Source organism: Taudactylus pleione, unplaced genomic scaffold (genome assembly GCF_031769625.1).
Source record: "Taudactylus pleione unplaced genomic scaffold, aTauple2 ptg000391l, whole genome shotgun sequence".
In the NCBI taxonomy this organism is placed as follows: domain Eukaryota; kingdom Metazoa; phylum Chordata; class Amphibia; order Anura; family Myobatrachidae; genus Taudactylus; species Taudactylus pleione.
This window is the reverse complement of record NW_028284792.1, coordinates 12,509,359-12,531,238: the sequence shown is the minus strand read 5'-3', so window position 1 is coordinate 12,531,238 and position 21,880 is coordinate 12,509,359. Positions and strand designations below refer to the sequence as shown.

At 38.6% G+C, this 21,880-nt stretch overlaps 1 protein-coding gene across 3 annotated transcripts in view; it reads left to right on the top strand.

Moving 5' to 3' along the window:
- The window catches only part of SH3RF3 (SH3 domain containing ring finger 3), a 554,601-nt gene that overhangs the window by 524,278 nt on the left and 8,443 nt on the right, over window positions 1-21,880 (top strand). For all 3 annotated transcript variants that reach the window (XM_088445962.1, XM_088445963.1, XM_088445964.1), the window contains one exon: window positions 18,484-18,818. In XM_088445962.1, coding sequence (XP_088302088.1) covers window positions 18,484-18,818 — 335 coding nt within the window. The remainder of the gene's footprint in view (window positions 1-18,483; window positions 18,819-21,880) is intronic.

The following is a 21,880-nucleotide window of genomic DNA, read 5'->3' as shown; positions in this document are numbered from 1 at the left end:
TCTGCACCCCCGGAAGTGTAGGCAGATCTACTGCATCCTGCCCACTTCCTAGTGAAGCGTGCAGGATGGGGGGATTTAATGGGGAATTCGCGGGTCCGCGAAGAGGAGGTGGCTAAATGACGCAATCTGCGTAATTTAGCCCCGCCCCTCCCCGCTGACCCGCGAATTGCTGACCTTTCCGAGAAAGGAGTGGGGGCCTAATTATGGCAACAGTCTGGCACTGCCCCCTGAACTGGCTTGCAGCCGCAGATCACCAGGCTGCTCCCGGAAAGCACTTATACAAAGTCTGTAAGTTTGCAATATACTATCATATTTTTTTCTCACTTTATCTATGCAAAAATAAACTCTACACTTTAATTTTCTTACTACTTATGCTGGGCATACACTTTACAATTATCGGCCCAATCCGCCCGATATCCGCGGATCGCCCCGATAATTGCAGTGTGTGTGTGGCCGACTGAGGGTTAAATATCGTTTGGTCATGCTGGATCGTCCAATGCGATATCTGCAAGTTAAAATGTTGGCCGCGTACACTAGCTAAGGTATGCGTGGCTCGGTCGTGGATGGCTCCTACAGGACCAGATTATAATGCTTGGCTGTCCTTGGTCCGTACCACTGTTGAACATGAAAAACATGTGTTTATTTGTCGCAAAGCTGAGAAGAAGTATGAACGTATGTGGAGCAGTTGGCTTAAATCCTGTTATGCCCGTGCACTGCCTAATGATTGACCGGTATATTATTGTTAGGATAGTGAGGTAGATTGTTACTTTGTTGGAGGTAATGTGCTGTGTGATAAGTTGAGAGCAGAATTTATTGGGATCTAGTTAATTTTGCCAATTTTTCAGGTGTTATTTTTGACAATATTCCAATATTTATATAGTGTGGTATATATATATATTTTTTTTTATATATATATATATATATGTATATATATGTGTTTATGTGTGTGTATGTATATATATATATATATATATATATATATATTTTTTTTTTTTTTTTTTTCTATATGTTTATTGTTTTGGTATACAGATTAATATTATATTTTTTATAAGCAATGGATCTGGGATGCAGTTTGTAGATCTAGGTTTTATATTCCAGATACTGTTATTTGATTATGGGTATATGTGTGCATATGTGTGTATGTATGTATGTATGTGTATATATGTGTATGTATGTATGCATGTATATATGTGTATGTGTAGGTATGTATATATATATATGTATATTATTATATATTTTTTTATTATTATTATATATATATATATATTTTTTTATTATTTATTTTGTTTGGTTATTTGTTGATGTATATATATAAACCAATAAAAATTTACTCAATCAAAAAAAAAAAAAAATGTTGGCCGCATTGGGCAGTGTATGCCCAGCCATGGCCGACAGACAGACATTTCTTCTGTTCCTTCCCATGGAAGGAACGGGGAAATGTCTCCTCCACCGAGGGTGGAGGACAGATATCGAGGCCAATACACTGTGAGACATCTCATAGTGTATGCCCGCGATATCTGCAGGCTGACAGACTGCCAGATAAAATGTCTGTCGGTCTGACAGGCATTTTATCTGGCAATGTATGCCCAGCATTACTCATTTGTATACCTTTCCAAAGTTTACTGCTTCAGTAGCCTATTCCAGTGCTTACAATGTCTGTGAAACTATGACACTTTTGTTTCCTCATTGAAATCATAGCTTCAAATAAAACTTTAAAAATAATCTCTCTCTTCCACACAAAGCAAAAAACCTAATTCTTAACTTTTTTTCCAACAACAAAATAATTACTCTATATCACTTCACCAATATTTTCCTAAAATAATTTTCTAACACCAGAGTATCTAACTTCAGATATTTTCACACAAGTACAGTACAAATCTTAAATAAATACTTACACTTTTTACTGCAAATGATTATCTACAAAACTTTTTTTTCATCATCTTCATCATCTTCATCACCAGTGGAAGAACCAATGCAATGCTTCTGTTTAATTTATTCTATGACATTTAGCTTTCTTTGTTGTTTCCACTAATTATCTAGATTTCTATGATCAATTTCTTAGTTTCAAACATAATCAGCCATTTACATATTATTATAAAATGATAGAATATTTACCAATAATCTGTTTTGTGAACTTGCTTGTACACAAGTGCCAAAAGTCATGGGATAGCAGTATGTAAAGGTAATAGTAGGTGGCGTTACCGTACTGTGATGTCTTGGAAATACCCAGACATGCATCAGTTGTAATTTGACATCTTGTGAGTCAGTTCAAACACCTGCTAAACTTCTCATGGCAAGGCAACGTGAATTATTGGAGTTCGAATGGGGCATGATAGTGAGTGCCCAATCAATGGGATATTCCATTTCCAAAGTTGTGTGGACAACATTCCTCGATCTATGGTATCATGTGTGTACCTGGAATACCTCATGGAAGGCATTACCACCCACCGTGGACAGCACACTGGCCAACCAGCAGTGTCTGGCCAGAATTGTCCGTGATGACAGACAAGCGACAGAGGCTCAACTCACATCTACATTTAATGCAGGAGGTACCAGACACATATCCAGCAGATCAATACAGCATTGTTTAGCTTCCATGGGATATGTAAGCAGAAGACCCACCAGAGTGCCCCTGTTAACACTATAACATCAGATTCAGCACCTAACCTGGGCTCGTGAAATTGCTAATTGGATGCTGGAAGACTGGCAACATGTAGCGTGGTCTGATGAGTCATGGTTCCAGTTGTTTTGGGCTGTAGGTAGGGTTCGGGTGTGGTGCAGGCCCCAACCCCAGTTGTCAACAAGGCACCATGCAGTCTGGTGATGGTTCCATAATGGTGTGGGATGTGTTCACATAGCATGGGTTTGGTCTGCTGGTCCACCTGACATATAATGGACTGGTAACCGCTACTTTGCATTGCAGCCCTTCATGGACTTCTTGTACCCCCACAGCAATGAAATATTCCAATAGGATAGTGCACCATGTCTGGTGAACTGGATTTTCAGGAGAATTCAGGAAAGTTCAGACGAATGGTGTGGCCACCATGTTTGCCCAACATGAACCCAATCGAACATTTATGGGACGTGGTGGAGAGCTCTATTTGAAAACAAGATCCTGCAACTACAAATATTAGGGAGCTGTGGGAAGCTATCAATACAGCATGGGTCAACACCTCTCCAGAGGTCTTCCGTGAGTTGCTGCATTTTGTCTAGTGGTCCTACACGATACTTGGCATCTATCCCATAACATTTGGCACTTCAGTGTACATGTAGACCACTTTACTCTGCAACTGGCTGTATACAACACAATACACAGTACACTTTTAAAACCAGAAAGTACTATACTATACTAACTCCTTTAAACTTGAGGACTGTTGGACACTGATGTCACTGATGTATTCAGAATCCCAACAGTTGGTGCAGAGGATCACAATGCAGACAGCGGCATCCAGATTGTCAGAATACAGACAGATTGTGGAGGTATTAGGGTTAGGGGGAGGTTTAGGGTTAGGGGGAGGATTAGGCACTAGGGGGATGGTTAAGATTAGGCTGTGGGAGGAGAGGGTTAGGCTGTGGGACGGGATGGTTAGGGTTACGCTGCAGGACGGGAGGGTTAGTCTACGGTAGGGGTGGGTTAGTGGGAGAGTTACAGTAAGGGTTATAATACTAAAAGTAATCTGCGGGGATTCTGAATGTTGGGATGCCGCTGTCTGTATTCTGACCATCAGCATCCTGACATCGGGATCCCGTTGATTTACTTATAAAAGTAACCTTCTCCTTTTAAAGACACATTTCCAGTGCCAGACTCCTAAGACTTTGTACATAGATCCACTCTACCTTTTGCTTGTTTTAGGGGCTCACCTAGTAAGGTCACACTGATCACCTGTCTGATATGCTCCAGCTTTAGGCTGGCCCACACCTGTAACAGAGGTTTACCAAATGTTAGATACATGGAAACTGCTTCTCTATTAAGTGTATCAGAAGAAACTTCATAGTCTTAATCACTCAGTCACTAAACTTAATTAGTCTCTTATTTCAAAGCACACACAGCAAATCATGTTGTGAGAATACAGCATGATGTGAGAATACAGCACACTGGATTTGGCAGATGCCAGGAGTGTGCTCACTGCCTGAATGCGAACTGTCAACTGTAAGTGTTGGTGGAGAAGGAACAATGATCTGGGATTGCTTTTCATGGTTTGGCCTTTAGTTTCAGTGGAGCATATAATGACATTGATGGCAATCATGCACTTATAACTTTGTGGTAACAATGAGGAGAAGGCCCTTCCCTTTTTTCAGCATGGTATTATACCTTTGCACAAAGCCAGGTTCATCAAAACATGGTTTGCAGAGTTTGGTGTAGAATAACCTGACTGGCCTACACAGATCCCTGACCTCAACTCCAATTACACTTTTGGGATGAATTGGAATTGCTGACTAAGAGCCAGACCTTATTGCCCAACATCAGTGCCCAACCTCACTAATGTTCATGTAGCTGATTAGATACGAAGCCCCATAGCCTTGTTCCAAAATCTAAAATGTTCCAAATCAGAATGTAGTGAGAAGCCTGCCCTGAACAGTGGAGGCTATTAGCAGTAAAAGGGGTACAACTCCATTTTATGTCCATACTGTACTCGATGGCAAACAATCACTCAATCCGCGTCCGTAATAACCTTTGCTTCCAACTCTGAATCGGGTATAAAAAATATTCAGGTGTAAATAATATTCAGAATTCTCTCTGCTGAGCAATTCATTGCTCTCAATTGATTTGTAGATACATAGCCAGATATTCACACTACTGTAGTACTCTATTACTGCTTCCTACAGTAGATCACTGAAACCCTGGTAGTATTCTGAAAACAAGAGTTTACCTTGTCACCCAAAGCTTCCAATAGTCCCACTATGGTACTATGGTTGTAACCGCATGTACTAAGTACTCACATGCATAGAAAAATACACAGGGAAGGATTACAACAACAACATAATCACAGTCATATTTGGGGGCGATTACTATTTCCAAATTGAAATAATACTGTCAAGAAGATGCCATTACAAAAGTTATAAAAAGTTTAGTTTGAAGTCCTTTAATACAGAGTTGTAAAATACCAGTCTGCTGACCAGGAGATACTGTCATTATATCTATAAAAGAGTGGCCATTTGCTTTATCTGCTAAGAACATATGGTTACATAAAAAAGTGGGACTGTAATGGGCTTCTCTGAAGTACTCATGTGACAGGAAACATTACAACTTTATCATAATGATTACAATCCACAGTTTAATGAATATGAAACATTGCCAATATTCTATTTCGAAGACATGAATTGTATGTAGCATTCTGGGATAGGCAGGGTCTGTCCCTAATCACGGGAACTTCATAGCAAACTTATGCAATAAAATCCCATACTTGTCAATGTACAGATCACTCAACATTATAGATTAAAGCTGTTTATTAGTGGCGAGGAGACAAGTGGCTTGCTGACACCCATATGTTCACAATATTCTGGATTCCTGATTCATACCTTTCTGCCATCCCTGACCTTGGGTAATAAGCTCTCCTTTTGTAGATTAAATGTGTAGTATAAAATATATTTTACGGAATATAAATCTGTAATGGGGCACCTGGCATCTAAAGCCAGCCGGATCATAATGTTTTATATTCTCGTATACATCTTTGTTTTTACATTTAGATAAGTTTGTACTGCAGAGCTGCAATTTACAACATTTTCGTTTAAGTTGATGTCATAATGAGTATGATTTTTTATTATACATAACTTAAACACATATTTTAATGCAAAGGGCCTAATGTAGAATTGTCCGCAATTTTGCTGCCCAAAACAGAGAAGCAAATTACATTCACTAATAAAAGGTGCAACTCTAAACCTGGGTACACACTATAAAATGATTAAGCCAATTTGGCAATAATCGGGTGATCAGCCTGTTTTATTTTGTAAAGTGTATGAAATGAGCATTTTGGCGATAAAATGGTAAAAAAATTAAATGACCACAAACATTCTCCTTCGGTTATCGAATTGGTTATACTTGTCAGAATATATCGGCCAAAAGGTCTTGATAGTGTAGTGTGTGGGCATTCACGATAATCAGGCCATATTTCCTAAAAAAATTCCTGATGACCTCATTGTCCTTGTCGGTGGACAAATGCAAATGATCAATCCATGAGCCTTAAAATCGGCAGCTTTTTCATTTAAATTGAATAGTGTGTACCACAGATATCATGACATTTCACTTGCAAGAAAATCGTGCCGAATGTTGCGTCGACCAAAAAATTGCATAGTGTGTAGCTGGCTTAACTTCTGTAAAGCAGCAACTATCTTAAAAGGGTGTGGTACTTTATGTTGATAGCTATCATATTGACATGCATAAGATCGACAGTGATCTTGTCGATATTCATCATATCTACATGGATGACATGTCGACATAATAGAATGGTGACAAAATGCACCTGGTGGCCCAGTGGTCACTTACCTGGTCCCGGTGACAGTGGCATTCTCCAGCATTGTCTTCCGGGTCCTGGTGGTCATGTTCTGGTGCAGACATCTGACAAGCACCGGTTCCAGTGAGCATTCTACCTCTATTTCTAATCCCTATCCATAACACTGACCCTCTCCTTAGTGCCTAACTTTAACACTGCCCCAGAGCCAAGCCCTAACCTTCCCCTAGTGCCTAACTCTAACTCTCCTGGCGGCACCTATACCTAAGTGTTAGCATTCTGAGAATGAGAATGATGTCAACATTGTAACAAGGGAGCCAAGAGGGGTGGGGGAGTGGGTACTAAAATATATATATTTATTGTTCCATTATAACTCATATCCTTCTTGAATAATTATAAAATTTCTTAGAATTACATGGTTATACACAGTAGTAACATACCTAGGCTGACAAATGACACAGGTCTATTGAGGTCAAACTTTCATAATCTCTAATTTTGTTGATTCAACAAAAGGCAGGTTCCCTAGTTTGATAGTTGCAAATTTAGCCTCACAAAAATGAACTCTGAAAATCTTTCTTGACCCCAAAATTGCAAATTACACAAATTGCCTGTACTAATCATCCTCATGTCTTCTAAAGGGGGGTATCCACTATGCGACATTCCAAACCTGACGCGCGTCAGGTTGAAGGGCATGTTCAGTAGACAGTCGGGGTCGGCAAGGACCCAGCGTGCACGCGCATCGCTCGTCCTTACCGGCTATCCATTACCCAACTTTGTGAACAATTCGGTTTTTGTCGGATTTTTCATAAAGTCGGGTAATGGATAGGCCCCTTAAAACTATACATTAAATTTGTTCCTATATTGTGGTAAATCTCCCATTATCAACTTGTTCAGTAAGGAATTCCACATCATATAACCATGCTTACATTAAAAGAAACCCTTCTTAATGTTCTAAAAGCATTTCAACACATTTGTAGGTGATGACCCCATGCCCTCTGTGTGGTACTTGGTTCAAAACGTTTGTTAGACCAAAATATTTTTACATCCGCTACATTCTATTTAATTTTTAGTGCACAAGTTGAATTAATGAATATTGCCTTTCACAGTATTGAATATTTACAGTACTATGTAAACGGATTATAGTGTAATCCAGGTCAAAACCGTAGATTTACATTTGCCAACTTGAAGGTCAAGGCCACCGATTATTTATTTCCTTTATCTGCCCTTGTTTACTCTAAATAAGCAGATATTTGACATTGCTGTAGGGTAAATTACAAGCCAGTCTTAACTACAGTGATTTCTAGCCTTATCTTGTGTTGATACTTTGTATACTGTAATGGAATTGTAATATATTCGTGGGGTGGACTGCGACTTGTACGCCTAGGAAATTATTGACCTTTGTGTCTGCTGAACTATAGCATGAATTGTTTTGTCAATGTGTCCTTTTGCTTTTACTATAATATATTTATACTGAAGGCTTAAAGGGAAGCAAACATAAAAATAATGTGGTGTCTTCTACAATTTGGAATACTAAGATGATCTCAATGGATCATATATGTCTCAAAGCAGTAATAGAAAATATTTTTGGAGGCTATTTAACAATAACAATAAAAATCATTGTGTCAGCTGAGAGATGCTGGCTAAAAGCAGTAGGCAACGATTTACCGCATCACCAGCCAGTTGGAGACCCTACTGCTCACTTGTGATCCAAAATCATGGGATAATATATGCACACACACTGCAACTGAAAGCCTGGTCTAGGGATTCTAGTGCAGGTTCCATAAAAAATATAATATAAATTATGAAAAAAATAGAAGAAAAAAATGTATTTGCTTCTATGTCTCATCTGCTAAAATGCTGATAGCATATGAGGACGGCCAGTTGTACAGGTATTCACCGCTGTCCTTAAAGACGTGATAACTGGCAGCCTGGGGAAGCTATCAGTCCATTTCACGCAAAAAAAGAGGACAAATTTTGTAAAATATTAAATTGTGCCAATATCTATTTTCTGTGTCCCACAAATTAGGTCAGTGATGGAGCAACATTAATCATAAATATAATATCGATAAATACATTAATAAATAGAGAGAATATTAGGTAAAGTTCACAAAATTCTAAAGAAGAAAATGTTGATAAAGGATGCAATTTAATGTTTTAATTTCACACATTGCAAATGGGAGTTCCTCAACTTATCACTAGGTGGTGTTACTATTAGTGCATGGTGGTTGTCCACATGTGTTCACATGTAAGAGCAATCAGTGTCTGAAGCTGAATATTGAAGGTAAACATCAGTATAAATAACTTGTAAAGTTAGTTACAAAACATGGATAAGTTTCCTTCAGCTTTGTAACATGTGTAATATTTATATATCGTAAGGTATATCAGGATATTGGACATCTAACCAATACCTCAATGTTCATTGATGGGCATTAAATAAATATAGCTTATCTTATAAATGTAACTAACATTACATATATTCTCTCTAATGTTACTTTCTTCTGTCACTATTGTTTCATGTATATTTAAGTTAATATCATAGGCTACATAAATGTTTTTTATATCCTACTTTGTCATCTTTTATAACCTACAAGGGATAAAGCACTTTGAGTGTGAAAATACAACGGCTTTAGAAAACTGTAGTTCACTTTTTATTATTATAAAATTCTGAAATATTAAAATAAACAAAAGGCGGAAGCATTGGTAGGCTGATCATTTGAGGGCAAATTTTTGTGGTTTTAAATTTTTGTTGTTTACACAATAACAATGCTCACCAGGCAGTTGCAGAAAATGTATACTTATTCATATAACATAAGCAAGCAAGCTTCAGTACTGAGGGCCCAAAAACAATATATTTAAGAGGGTACAGTAATTTTATTAACCGACTTATCTGAAAGTTATGCCATTCAGTATCAAAACGAAGTCATGGCAGCTTATTGGGCTCATCCTGATGATACAACAGTACTAATATATACAGTTGTATATTTCCAAGAAGAAGGAAATCTTAAAGAAAAATCCTTTTCCATTATGTCAGATGCAAAGTCACATACCACTACAGAAATAGTACTGCATAACTATCTACTCTTAAAGGAACTGAGAAGGTTTACTGAAGGAGAAATTACACATCTAGAAATATGGACTGATGGTTCAAACATTCCAAAAACAGAAAAGCAATGTCATATCTGTCACATTTGCAGGCTGACTAGCACATTTCAATTAGATGGAATTATCATAAATCATATCATGGTAAATGCCGCCATGATGGTGTTGGTGGCACCTTAAAGTGGACAGTCTGGAAACGTATTTTACAGGGCAAAGCTGTAGTGCGGAACTACAAAAAACATGTTACCAAGTAGAATTGAGTGTAATCTTATTATACTATACAGAGAACAATTTTTCCTGTATTATATTCTCTCTGTGTATCATTAGTTACATGTGTGTAACCTTAGTTACATGAACATCTATTTTATAAATATTAAACACCATTGAAACTCATGGTATTTAATTTAAATAAATATACCAACATCATATTTAATTAGTGCTGTAATAAAGTAAAAAAAAATCCATTTACATCAACTATATAGAGAAGCAGAAATTTAAATTGGAACAAAGGCTATTACTTTTAATCATTCACAAGACTTACGCTTGGGGGTTCAGAATTACAAAACACTAAACATGTGCAGAATGTTGGCGTTGTCCTGGATAGTGGCTTGACACTTAAACATCAGGTATCAGCCACAATCAAATCCTCATTCTTTAATCTGAGGAACATAGCCAGAATCAAGCACTTAATTCCCTCAGAAGATCTGCCTAAAGTCATACATGCATTTATATCATCACGCCTAGACTACTGCAACGCCCTCTACCTCGGTCTCCCAGCAAAAGAATTACACCGCTTGTAGATGGTACAAAACGCAGCTGCCAGGCTATTAACCAACCAGCCCCGTTCCAGCTACATAACACCCATTCTCTACTCCCTTCACTGGCTGCCTGTCAGATGGTGAATTGCTTTGAAGATTGGATTAATAACTTACAAAGCCCTTCATGACCATGGCCCAGGGTACCTGAAGCAGCTTCTGATTCCTTACTGTCCCACTCGATTACTGCGATCCGTTGATGAAGGACTATTAACAGTACCTAGAATCTCACGGAATTTGTCTGGGGGTCGAGCTTTCAGTTTTGTGGTTCCAACCTTTTGGAACTCACTTCCCCGCACAGTTCCAGAGGCCTCCACTCCAGAATCCTTCAAAAATAGACTCAAGACTCACCTATTCACCCAAGCATTTCACTAATGTCCCTTGTTTGAGCTTATTTTGTATTTTGTACTGTAAATGTAAAGCACTGAGTCCTTTAGGAGAAAAGCGCTATATAAATAAAATTATTATTATTATTATTATTACATGTAACATTAGTTACAGCAAGCTGGATCAGAATTTTTAATTAAAATGTCAACCAAGGTTTTTCAGTAAAGAAAGTAAATAACACTTATAAAAACACATTAAATTCTGCTTATCTTGTAATACTATATTTTATATATCTTCCATCTATTTGGAAGCTATGCAGTATTGTTCACGTAATGGAGAGTAAATATGTAACGTTAGTTACTTTGAAATGGACCTATCACATGAAAGTCTATATTTTATTATAGAGTATTTACTATAGTAAAATATGTGTTAAAAAAGAGAGAAATAATTGAATAAAAATATAATTGCATTCTTTATTGTTTATATGTCATTATCTTCTTCATGGGTAAAGTGAATGTGTTGATTATTTAATACACTATTTTATAGCTTTATTTAAAAAATACTTAATTATTGTACATGATATGTATAAATAATTTATATTGTACTGGGTTCATTCCTATAAAGGTTTTACAAACCTTAATACACTAGATTATAGGTTATTGGTTACTTATATCAAGGATAATGATTTATATTGTAGCTAGTTTCTTGCAACTCAGTATATAAATAGGATAGCTAGCTGGGAGAGTAGAATACAGTATAATCACATGTAAGTGTGCAGATCAGTATATTATGGCCCAAATATCATTACCTCTGATAGGGTCTGCAGCCTCAATGACTGTAATGAAGATGCAGCATACAGCTGTCACTCTCATGGCTAGTTCTATTATATGATTGGTCAGCAGCCATATTATAGGTATTATAGAGTAAGATAATACAGGGATTAGGGATGTATATATCGCAGAAATTTTCAGTCTGAAATGTTTTCATGAAATGTGTGTTGTCTGCTGTACCCCCCCCCCCCCCACCCCCCATCTGTGGCGGCTCAAATCCTACCCCAATGCTTCCTCCCATCTTCTCCCTCTGCTCCCATAACTAACCGGGCGGCCAGTCCTCTTCTCCTCACCTAAGTGTCCCATCTCCCTTGCAATGGGAGCTGTTGGGACGTGCGCCCAGGCTTCCATTGCGCACACATTAAGGAGACAGGACAGACCTTCTGAATTATTTTATAGATATATATTTATATTATCTGAGTCAGGAGTGGATTCTTAACATTCACAGAAAGAGTCCTAATCCCTAAATGGTATATGTTTCAAAATTTGCCAGTCTAGACAAATAATGACCACATGCAATAGTTTCCATATATTATAGTATTTAGTAGCTAATAGCATGTAATATTTTTGTACCATGTTGTGTACAGTACAAAAGTTTATTTTCAGTTGTGCTAGTTTCTGCTGTCAGTAATCACTGTAATGCAAAATAATGTTCAGGTTGTGATGGTAATTACTTCCTTATGCTGAAGTATCTGGCCACTAATAATATTGGTGTCATGCAGTCTAGTATCCGTATATTAAAATGATCTCCCTAATAACAATCATGTGAATTGCACAGGGATGAAATACTGTTGTTGAAAATTAAAGCAGTAGTTTTTAAATACATGCAGTTTTGCTTGATAACAGTTAGCAGTTAATTATATGCTGCAGAATGTAGCCACTTATTCAGCAGTGGCAAGCAAGCATGGACTGGAATATCAATTGTAGTCATATTGTGATATAGAAATGTATTATCTAATATAGTGACATATATACTATACTTTCTTTGTTGATAGTATTGAATTGCAGCTGATTGCTGCTAAATTTGGACAAATGTATATTCATGCCATATCACAGGGATGGACAAAACTTTGATCGCGATTGGCTGGTAAACCACAGTTACTAGACTGGTAGATCGCAGTGGACGTCAAGCAGCAACCAGAAGCAGCCAATAAGAATCAGGATTATGTTTGAACCCTGCACCATGCTGTTTTGTATAGAATTGAGTGCTGCCTCATACCCCATGTACTTCACCCCCCCAATGTAATCTTTGCATGACTAAAGCAATAATGAAACCTATCCTATTGATATTAAAGGATCACGTTAAAAAAACATGCTTAAATTACAGTTAGACCACCCTAAGACATTGCAAAAAAGGCACACAGAATTTTCTATGTGTCTAAAATATATCAGAAGAGTTGCTTGTTCACTGAGCACTTGTTAAGTATACAGGCACCACTTGTAAAGTGGACTTAGTACTCATGCCATTTCAATTATAATTTCTGTGTCAAGATGTGGCTATTTGAGAATTAAATAAACAAATACGTAACTAATTTATTTAACTTAAAAAAAAATTATATATATATATATATATATATATATATATATATATATATATATACAAAAATGTTTGGTTTACTGTATATATCAATCTAAACTGCAAATATAGATATGATAAAGGTACATATACAATCTTCAATAATCTTGTAGCATCATCAATATTAATCTTCCTGTTCAAATACAAGTCATCAGACCCTGTAAGATAAACAGCTGATTTGTGTTTGGTCATATATGTGGATGAATCAGCAGCAAAGTAGTTGTAAATGTAGATAGTGACCATTAATCAATTTGCATACTACCGAGCTTACAAAATTCTTGCGCTTCATTTGAGCCTCCCACATGTATGAGTCCCTCTGGTTTCTCCATAAAAGATGAGTATACACAAAATTATTTGCTTCAGTTAAAATCATTGAAAAAACCCAATTGTGAATGCAAATTTTAAATGTCGAACCTTTTAAGGGAACGTGAAATGCGAATGACAAACAGGAGTCACAACTTTCAGGCTCCATATTGCATCTCTACTTCCTTCATAAGATTCATAAGATCTGTTTAAACTACAGTATGTACATAAAATATACAGGTATTTATATTACAAACTTCCCAACATCGCAGATCTCAATTGCGGGACAGAAACCATGACCACAGCAAAATTGGGGTGTAGCCTTGAGTGCAGCTATAGCGCCAAAAAGATGCACCTTTTAATGTTTTTTCCTAATTTTTTCTAGCGCATTTCAGTGACTTTCACACACTATTACATCTAGCAACTTGTATCTTCAACTTTGAAAAAACTGAGACAGTGACATGTGACAAAAATGTATTACAATGAGCGTGGCTTGGACAAGCATAATTCATCTGTTCCTACCCTTAAACCATCTCCTCTGACCCCCATTACCACAAGGCGATGAGGCTTTTTACCATCTCTAACACCGGATGGCACAGTACTTCTTCGGCCTGCAGGTCCCGGATCTATCTGCTTGCAGCCTCAGAAGCAACTCCCGGCGGCTATCAGGTAGTCTCCTCCTGCCCAGATAAAAGAGAGCTGCTGCTGGTCTGGGCACTCCTCTCCCTCCTGTGTTAGTACCATGGCTACCCACTGCTACATAAACATCTAGAGTCTAAGATATTGAGAGTACATGAGGCTGGCGCCATCTTGCCTCTTGCTGCCTGGTGTTTCCTCTGATGCTGCCACCTGCCTGGTGTTTCCTTATGGGAATATTTGTATTCAATTGATTGATGATACTTGGCTGTTATTTTCAAGCAACCGAATACTCATCAAAGGTCTGCTACAGACCAATGCAACTAGTATTTCATTGCAGGCTTAATACTGACCTTTAGTCAGGTTTACTGGGTCACTGTCCTTTTTCTCTATTTGTCTGTGTAGCATTTCCTATAGGCTACAATATATATATACTGTGTATATATATATACATATATATATATATATATATATATACACACACACACACATATATATATATTAGGGATGTGCAGGCTCGGTTCTACTCGGTTCCGTTCGGTTCTTTTTACCGAATCTTATTGGCTATCCAAAACTCGTGACAGCTGAAACCCAATAAGATTCGGTAAAAAGAACCGAACGGAACCGAGTAGAACCGAGCCTGCACATCCCTAATATATATATATATATATATTATTATTATTTTTTTACATTTTACACTTTTTTTCTGCAAGGAAGACATAACAATTTACGAATAGTTGTACTGTCTGAAAGCATTAAAGGTACCTCACTCCTCACCTTGTTGAACAAAACTATATTACTGGGCATTTCTGCAGAATTGTCACATTTTGAGATTGAATGTGCGCGCAGGCTTGGAGCATTATGAGACAATGTGCATGTTAGACCACAAGTCAACTTCAAATGTTTGAATTTCCAAGACAAAATGACTAGTGTGCTGCCAAACAGATGGGCCGTATAAAGTGAAACGATAAAAGAATTATGCTATTCCAAGACTGCTCAGTGGAATCTTCCTGTGCACAGAAAGAGATGGCTCTTATCTGCACTAAATTTGCCTACGCTAAATGTAAATTTGCACTTCTATATCCTGCTGGCCTCTGCATATATAATGGTCCTAACCATAAAAATGTTACAAACCCAGCAGATGCCCAGGATTTCCTGATTGTAGGCGATATGGAACACTCTGCTTTAGTGGAACATGTTGCAGATGACTGCCCTTGCTGTGTATAGTATATTGACCCTCCAATTTCATACGATAATGATTTAGCCTTTCTGACTACTGTAACTGAAATACAGTAGGAACTGTTCTCACTTGAAAGTCTGTTAAATGTTACGATTTTGTTACAGTTATGACTTCCTACATAGGCGTGTCATCTTGCAATCTTGTTCCTAGTTTATGTTTTTCAATAATAACATTGCTCCTCTTAAAGATCATCTAGAGGTCTTTACATTGCATTGTTTTGATGCTTATTATGTACTTTCCTGTATTGTTTATTTAATGTTGTTCACATTTTGCAGCTCCCATCCTCCATCTCATTTTCACTACTTATGCGTCTAGTACTGTACATCCTCTTTTCCTATTTACAGATAAATCTAAACTTATGCTTATTCTTTACAAGGAATTTGGCTGTTTTCCACTGCTAATGACCACACAACCTTTACTAATGAAATGTTAAATGGATACATTCCCCAAATAAATAAAACCTACTTACCTATTTAAATAAGGTTAAAGTGGATGCATCTCTATTATAAGAAGAAACACATCTCACTGATGCTGAACATATCAAATTGAATATGTTATGCAAGAAGGTTTTAGTTTACTCCTCATATAACTCCAAATCTTGGGACATGGCTATATTGGCTTGTGGAGACCTACAGATAGAGATTAATAATTCTCTAGTGGATCCTAAGGGCCGATTTGTTATATTATTGGCGATAATTACGGGAAATCACTATATATTAGGCAACATATATGCCCCTAACTCATATTGCAAAATGTTCTTTGTATGCGAATACTCATATTCTCCATGTCGGTGATTTTAATATAATTTCCTTGCTTCTGTTAGATAGGCAATCTTCAGTTTCCCCTCCTCACCGCAGCTACAATGTTGGTATTCAATATATTTGCAACCAATTTATGGCGGCTTAGGCACCGTACTTCTACTGAATATACTTATTCTTCCCCGCCTCACAAATCCTACTTGATTACTGGCTCATATCCAAATCTCTCCCCATTGAAGTCCTAGATGCAGATATACAGATATGGTTTCTGACCATGGTCCTATTTGGATAAAACTACATAATTTCTCTAATATAGTTCCTCACAAACAGGTGCGATTCCCTACTCATTTTGCCTATTCATATAATTTAAAGAAATTCTATTGGCCACATGGGATGAAGTTGTCTTTTCGAATGACGCCCATCTAGATGACCCTTCTTTATATTGTCAGTCTGCTAAAGCAGTTCTGAGAGGCCATGGGATATAATTATTGCAATTTGCATTTTTTACGTGGATGTGATGAATATTTTCAGACAAATTTACTAATCTGCATTTACCAGGAGATGGGCTCCGACAAGAAAGCGTCCTAACACGGTCACTTTATTCCAGACACATCGTAGGGACGGGCTTCTTTCAGAGTCCCTGTCCCTGCATGTGCTTTTTAATACGTTCAGGTGGTATATAATGTCTTATTGCGGTCTGAAACCTTATTGCGGTCTGAAAGCCGAAATATTTAATTATTTATGTATAGAATTCAGATCAATGACATCATATATACTATGTTAGCGTGTGGAGCATACATTGAAGCATTTGAAGTGTTGAAACTGGACATATTGTGAAATGGCAAGGGGAAAACTTTTTCCTCATTAAACAAAATTGCATTAAATATTATTATTATTATTATTATTATTATTATTATTATTATTATTATTGTGGTGGTGCAAATAAATGAAAGGCAGCTACTTCAGATTCAGTTTTCCTATGCTTAGCTAAAGCTTCATATATGATGGGAATAGTATTGTACTTAATAACTGTCGCTCTTCCAGGATTCAGAGGTGGTACTGGTAGCAGCTGTGAGTATGAGATTTTCATGCAGTGCAATAGTTTATCTAAAAATAACAGTCTGGTTTCCACCTCCTCCTTCACAATGCCAGGATGCAGTGAGTTACTGCTGCCACCAAAAAGGGTACCAATAAACCGTGCTTATCTTCGAACTGGAACTAACTGAGATTATCTGTATTCAAATTTATGTAGGTTTTTCTAAAGACCAACCCACTACTGGCAACATTACTTTATCACACAACCCAGTGAGACTAGACTTAACCAAACCAGGTCCTCCTACCAAAGCCCTGAATAAATAATTCATTATTTTGATACAGTATAATGAAAAAAAAAATTTTTTTTTTTGGAGAATCTGTTTAGAATTAGATAGAACTTTCAAATATGTAATGTCTGTAAAAATTAGGCAAAGGTTGTAAACATTAAAACAGCATCATGGGGCAGCATTCACTTTAAGTACAATGTTTTAGTTTAGTCCCATTACTAGATCTTCTGATTTATTCATCAAGTGCAAAAACCATTGGCACATATTATGCTCATATTTTTGGATCAAATGGAACTGCCAACATAGATAAATTTGGCCTAAAACAATCATTTGGTAAACTTGCTGACCCATTATGGGCATGCAAGGGCACAAACGTGTAACAAATGCGGCTTAGTTAGATTTGGGAAGGGGTTCTTTGAGGACGCGATCCAACTAGGGATTTCAGCCTGTGCTGACCAGACTGGGGGCTGCATGTTTTTATTTATTTGTTATTTAAAAAATGTAATAATATGGAAGCCATCGTCATTCAGACTCCAGAGCATATCTAATATGACCAGTGGCATCACAAGGGGGCTGCAGGCCACACTATAGCATTATGTGCAGCACTCGGCTCCTGACACAATGAGGGAGTCAGCACTGCACACAGACTGGTCCCCGGGGGCAGTCCGCATCTATGAGACCCCCAAAGTGACTGAAATGGGGGTTCAGGCTGTGAGGCCACGCCCCCTACTCGCAAGGCCACTCTCCCTACCCGCAAGGCCATGGCCTTTTTCCGGCACCACAATCACGTCCACATCGGTTCTCACGCCACTGAATATGACCACACAGTTACATATAGTAATAAGGCATGTGCAGCTGAAAATATATGTGTAAAATAAAAATGTTGCAGCTTGTCTAAATTTGGGCCACAAAATTGCCCTATGCTTTAAATGACGCCCTTATTGTGGTTTTCTATATGCTTAACAACACATTTTGGAATCAATTTTAGCTTTTTGAAAAGACTGTTCTGAAGTTTAGGATTGTATATTTAATTACAAGGAATACAAATTACACTAGTGCAGTGGAAGCTCATAACCACATAAATACTGTACTATATATATAACTTTAACTGTTTTCTTTACCTTTCAGAGAGAGAAAAAGGGTGGACTTCTCAAACTGCTGGCCGGAGCCTCTGCAAAAAAGAAATCCCGTTCTCCTCCATCCATCTCACCAACACATGATCCCCAAGCTATGGTAGAAGGATTAATACATGGAGCCGTGGGACTTGAGTTCTCCATCAACAACCATGGGAGAGCAGGTTCATGTCCCATTGAGAGTGAAATGCAAGGAGCAATGGGAATGCATCCATTACACAGAAAAACTGGCTCTTTAGATCTTAATTTTTCAGTCCCATCCCCAGTAAGACAGCCTGCTTGTGCAATGTTAGCTGTACGTCCAGAACCCAAATCCCTGTCCCGAGAAAGGTAAGATTTTCTTCACAGCAAGAAATGTGTCTGTAAAATATATTGAGCAAAACGCAAATACATATCACGTACATTCACTGGTTTAGCCCACCATGCCCAGGTGATACTGTATGTACTGGAATGGTGGAAGGGGCTTGGCCTGCACACCCTAATTTTAAACTTAATGAGGTGCTACCATGCTGAGACTTGTAGTACAAAACAGGATAAAATAAAATGCAGGTGCACATTCTAAGCACTGAGTATGATAGTTAAAATCATTTTGCTAAACTCTACAATTAACATGGAGTATAAGTGATGCTTGCCCATCCACCATATCAAGGTGAACCCCATCAGATGGTTCCCTAACATCCCTAATACATACTAACACATTGTCAATTTAGCCAGGACCTACCTATAACAGTGCCCATTCTAATATGTAGACAGCAATGTAGGAAAATGTGATGATTAAAAACACTTAGGAGCAGATGGGAGGGTTGCTAATACCAAGCAGGAGTCTCAGCCAGTACAATATATACACAAATGGAAAGGAGGAGGGAGATTAGACTGCACACACAAATTTGAATGTAAACTCACATAAGCAGAGCCCTCTTCCCTCATGTGCCCCTTCGCATGGCATACGTATGCTATCATTTACTCCTAGCTCCCCACAACGGCATCTAACACTTGGTTGCTGATGCCCTGCTGCTCATTTAAGTGTTATGCAGCAATGTTTATAAACCATGTATTTGTCCTGCATTGTTTTGCACTATTAAAAACTGTTTTTCCTGTGTGCTCAATTGTTTATGTACTGTGTAAGGCGCTGTGCAACCCTTGTGTCGCCATATAAATAAAGAATAATAATAATAATAGGTGCTATCATGCTGAGACTTGTAGTGCAATACAGGAAAAAGGAATTGCAGGTGCACACTCTAAGCACTTTTAGTATTAGGGATGTTAGGGACCCATCTGATGGGTTTCACCTTGACGTGGCTGGACAAGAAGTTTTGGCCAGACATGTACTAAGAACCTCACTTATATTCCATGTTATTTGCAGAGGTTTTTTTTAGAGATATTTTTTCTGTATGATACTGTATGTACCGTATGTACTGTAAACAAGGTAAATACACATTCCTGTACAAGAAACGTTCCATACACCAATTAAGCTACATATACATAGACAGATCTGTACATCTGGTTTGGTCTCTGAATGAATGAATATATGGCCAGTTCACAACCACATTGCAACACCACTTATACCCTTTTACACTAGCAGCAATAACTCGGGTTATTGCACGTGAGCACGCAGCAACCCGGGTTATTGTGCAGTGTGAAAGAGCAGGATTGAAATAAGTCAGGTTAAGTGACACGGCATTTCAACCCTGGTCACGAGAAGGGTTCAACGCGTGTTCAACCCTGCTCGTGAAGCAGTGTGAATAGGTAGATTAAATTAGCTATAACTGCGCTCTACCCCTTAATTTAGCTAATTTAATGTGTCTGTTCAGGGTCAGGGCAACGTACTATTTAGCTGCAGCACACCCCAACAATCTAGTTTGATCCAGCGTGCAGGGCCCCCCAAATAAGTGTGAATGGGTAACCCAGATCGATGCGACCTGGGTCCCATTTTCTGCATAGGAAGAGCCGGCGCTTGGAGATGAGATAATCTCCAAGCGCCGGCTACACACGTGATGCCGATGGCATCATCGACCTGGCATTAGTGCTGGGACTGGCAGCCTGTCTGTGTGGGGTCTCAGCCGGTTCAAGCCTGGGATGAGTGCGGGAACATATCTCAGGTGCGACTCGGCATTCTAATGGAAAAGATGTATTACTTAACTTGATTTAAGCCCACTCACATGGCAATCACTGTCATAAATGAAGCAGATTTTCTATGCTACCCTTTCAGACTTGATTGGATCGGACTGAATATTGATCGTACAGGAGGATTGCACACTTAGGGCATGATTCAGACGTGCATGCAAATTGAACATAATACCGATGTTCATGTGTTGAGTGATTATTTGCAGCTGCGCATGTGTGAAAAGTCCTGACGACATGCGTTACACAGAGTGTACCCACAAAGATTCTGTTGCGATTGGGACACACAGTATCAGAAATGGGGTGGCACAGTGATGGGCGTTCCTGGGTGGTCTGGGAAGTGGCCTGATGTAAAAACAAAAATGGTCAGTTTCACGGGTGTGTTATGGAAGTGTCGCAGGTGTGTCAGTGAAAGAGGAGGCTTTGTTCCAAGAAAAAGACCATGTTCAGATGGAGAAATTGCACCTGCTATGGACTGGTGCAAGCAGCGCTGTAGCAGGACGGCAGTGTGCTCTGTGCTGCACTGCCGGCCCTCACGCTCCTCACCTGTAAGCGCATACCTTTTCGAGCGACCGTCGGGTGGAGGGCGGGGACTTCTTTAGCGTTGCTCTCCTCTGCCGCGTAACACTCCGGGAGGTATCTTCCTGCAGACCTCCGGAGCCCGGCAGGTAGCGACCAGTGACCTTCCAGGCTTCCGCCCTGTGGGCGGAGGCACCGGCCGCACCACCCTCCCTACAGCCCTGGGTGCAAGTGCTGGTGGTGCACCAATGGTGGCGCCTGGAAAATTACCGGTAGTGTTACAGCATGCAGAGAAGCTGACGGTGAGTGTTTCAGGGCTTGCTCACTAAGATGCAGGCTGCTACACCAGGGGAAGCTGATACTAGCATTTGCAAATGATCGCAGCCACGACTCTGGCAATAGACGCAAGAGCAGACGCCGCAGCGTCCAGCTCTAAATCAGCCCCTTAATGTCAGGACAAAGTATCCACATTTGTCAATCAAATGTGCCAGACCTATGATGATTTTATCATTATCCTTTAAAACCATTGTACGGAAATATTATGCAGCACAGTAAATAAATGTATATGCAGGATTCAATCTTAAAAACCTCTTAAACTACAGCTTCCTTGTACCTTACTTTGGCTTTGCATAGCATACAAACTATTCTTATTACTTTACAGTGCTTTACAATTTGCTGCAAGTGTCTGTTAAGGCTAATAAAGGAACATTGCTTGCATGGGACAACTATCACCACCTGCTGGCCAAATGTGT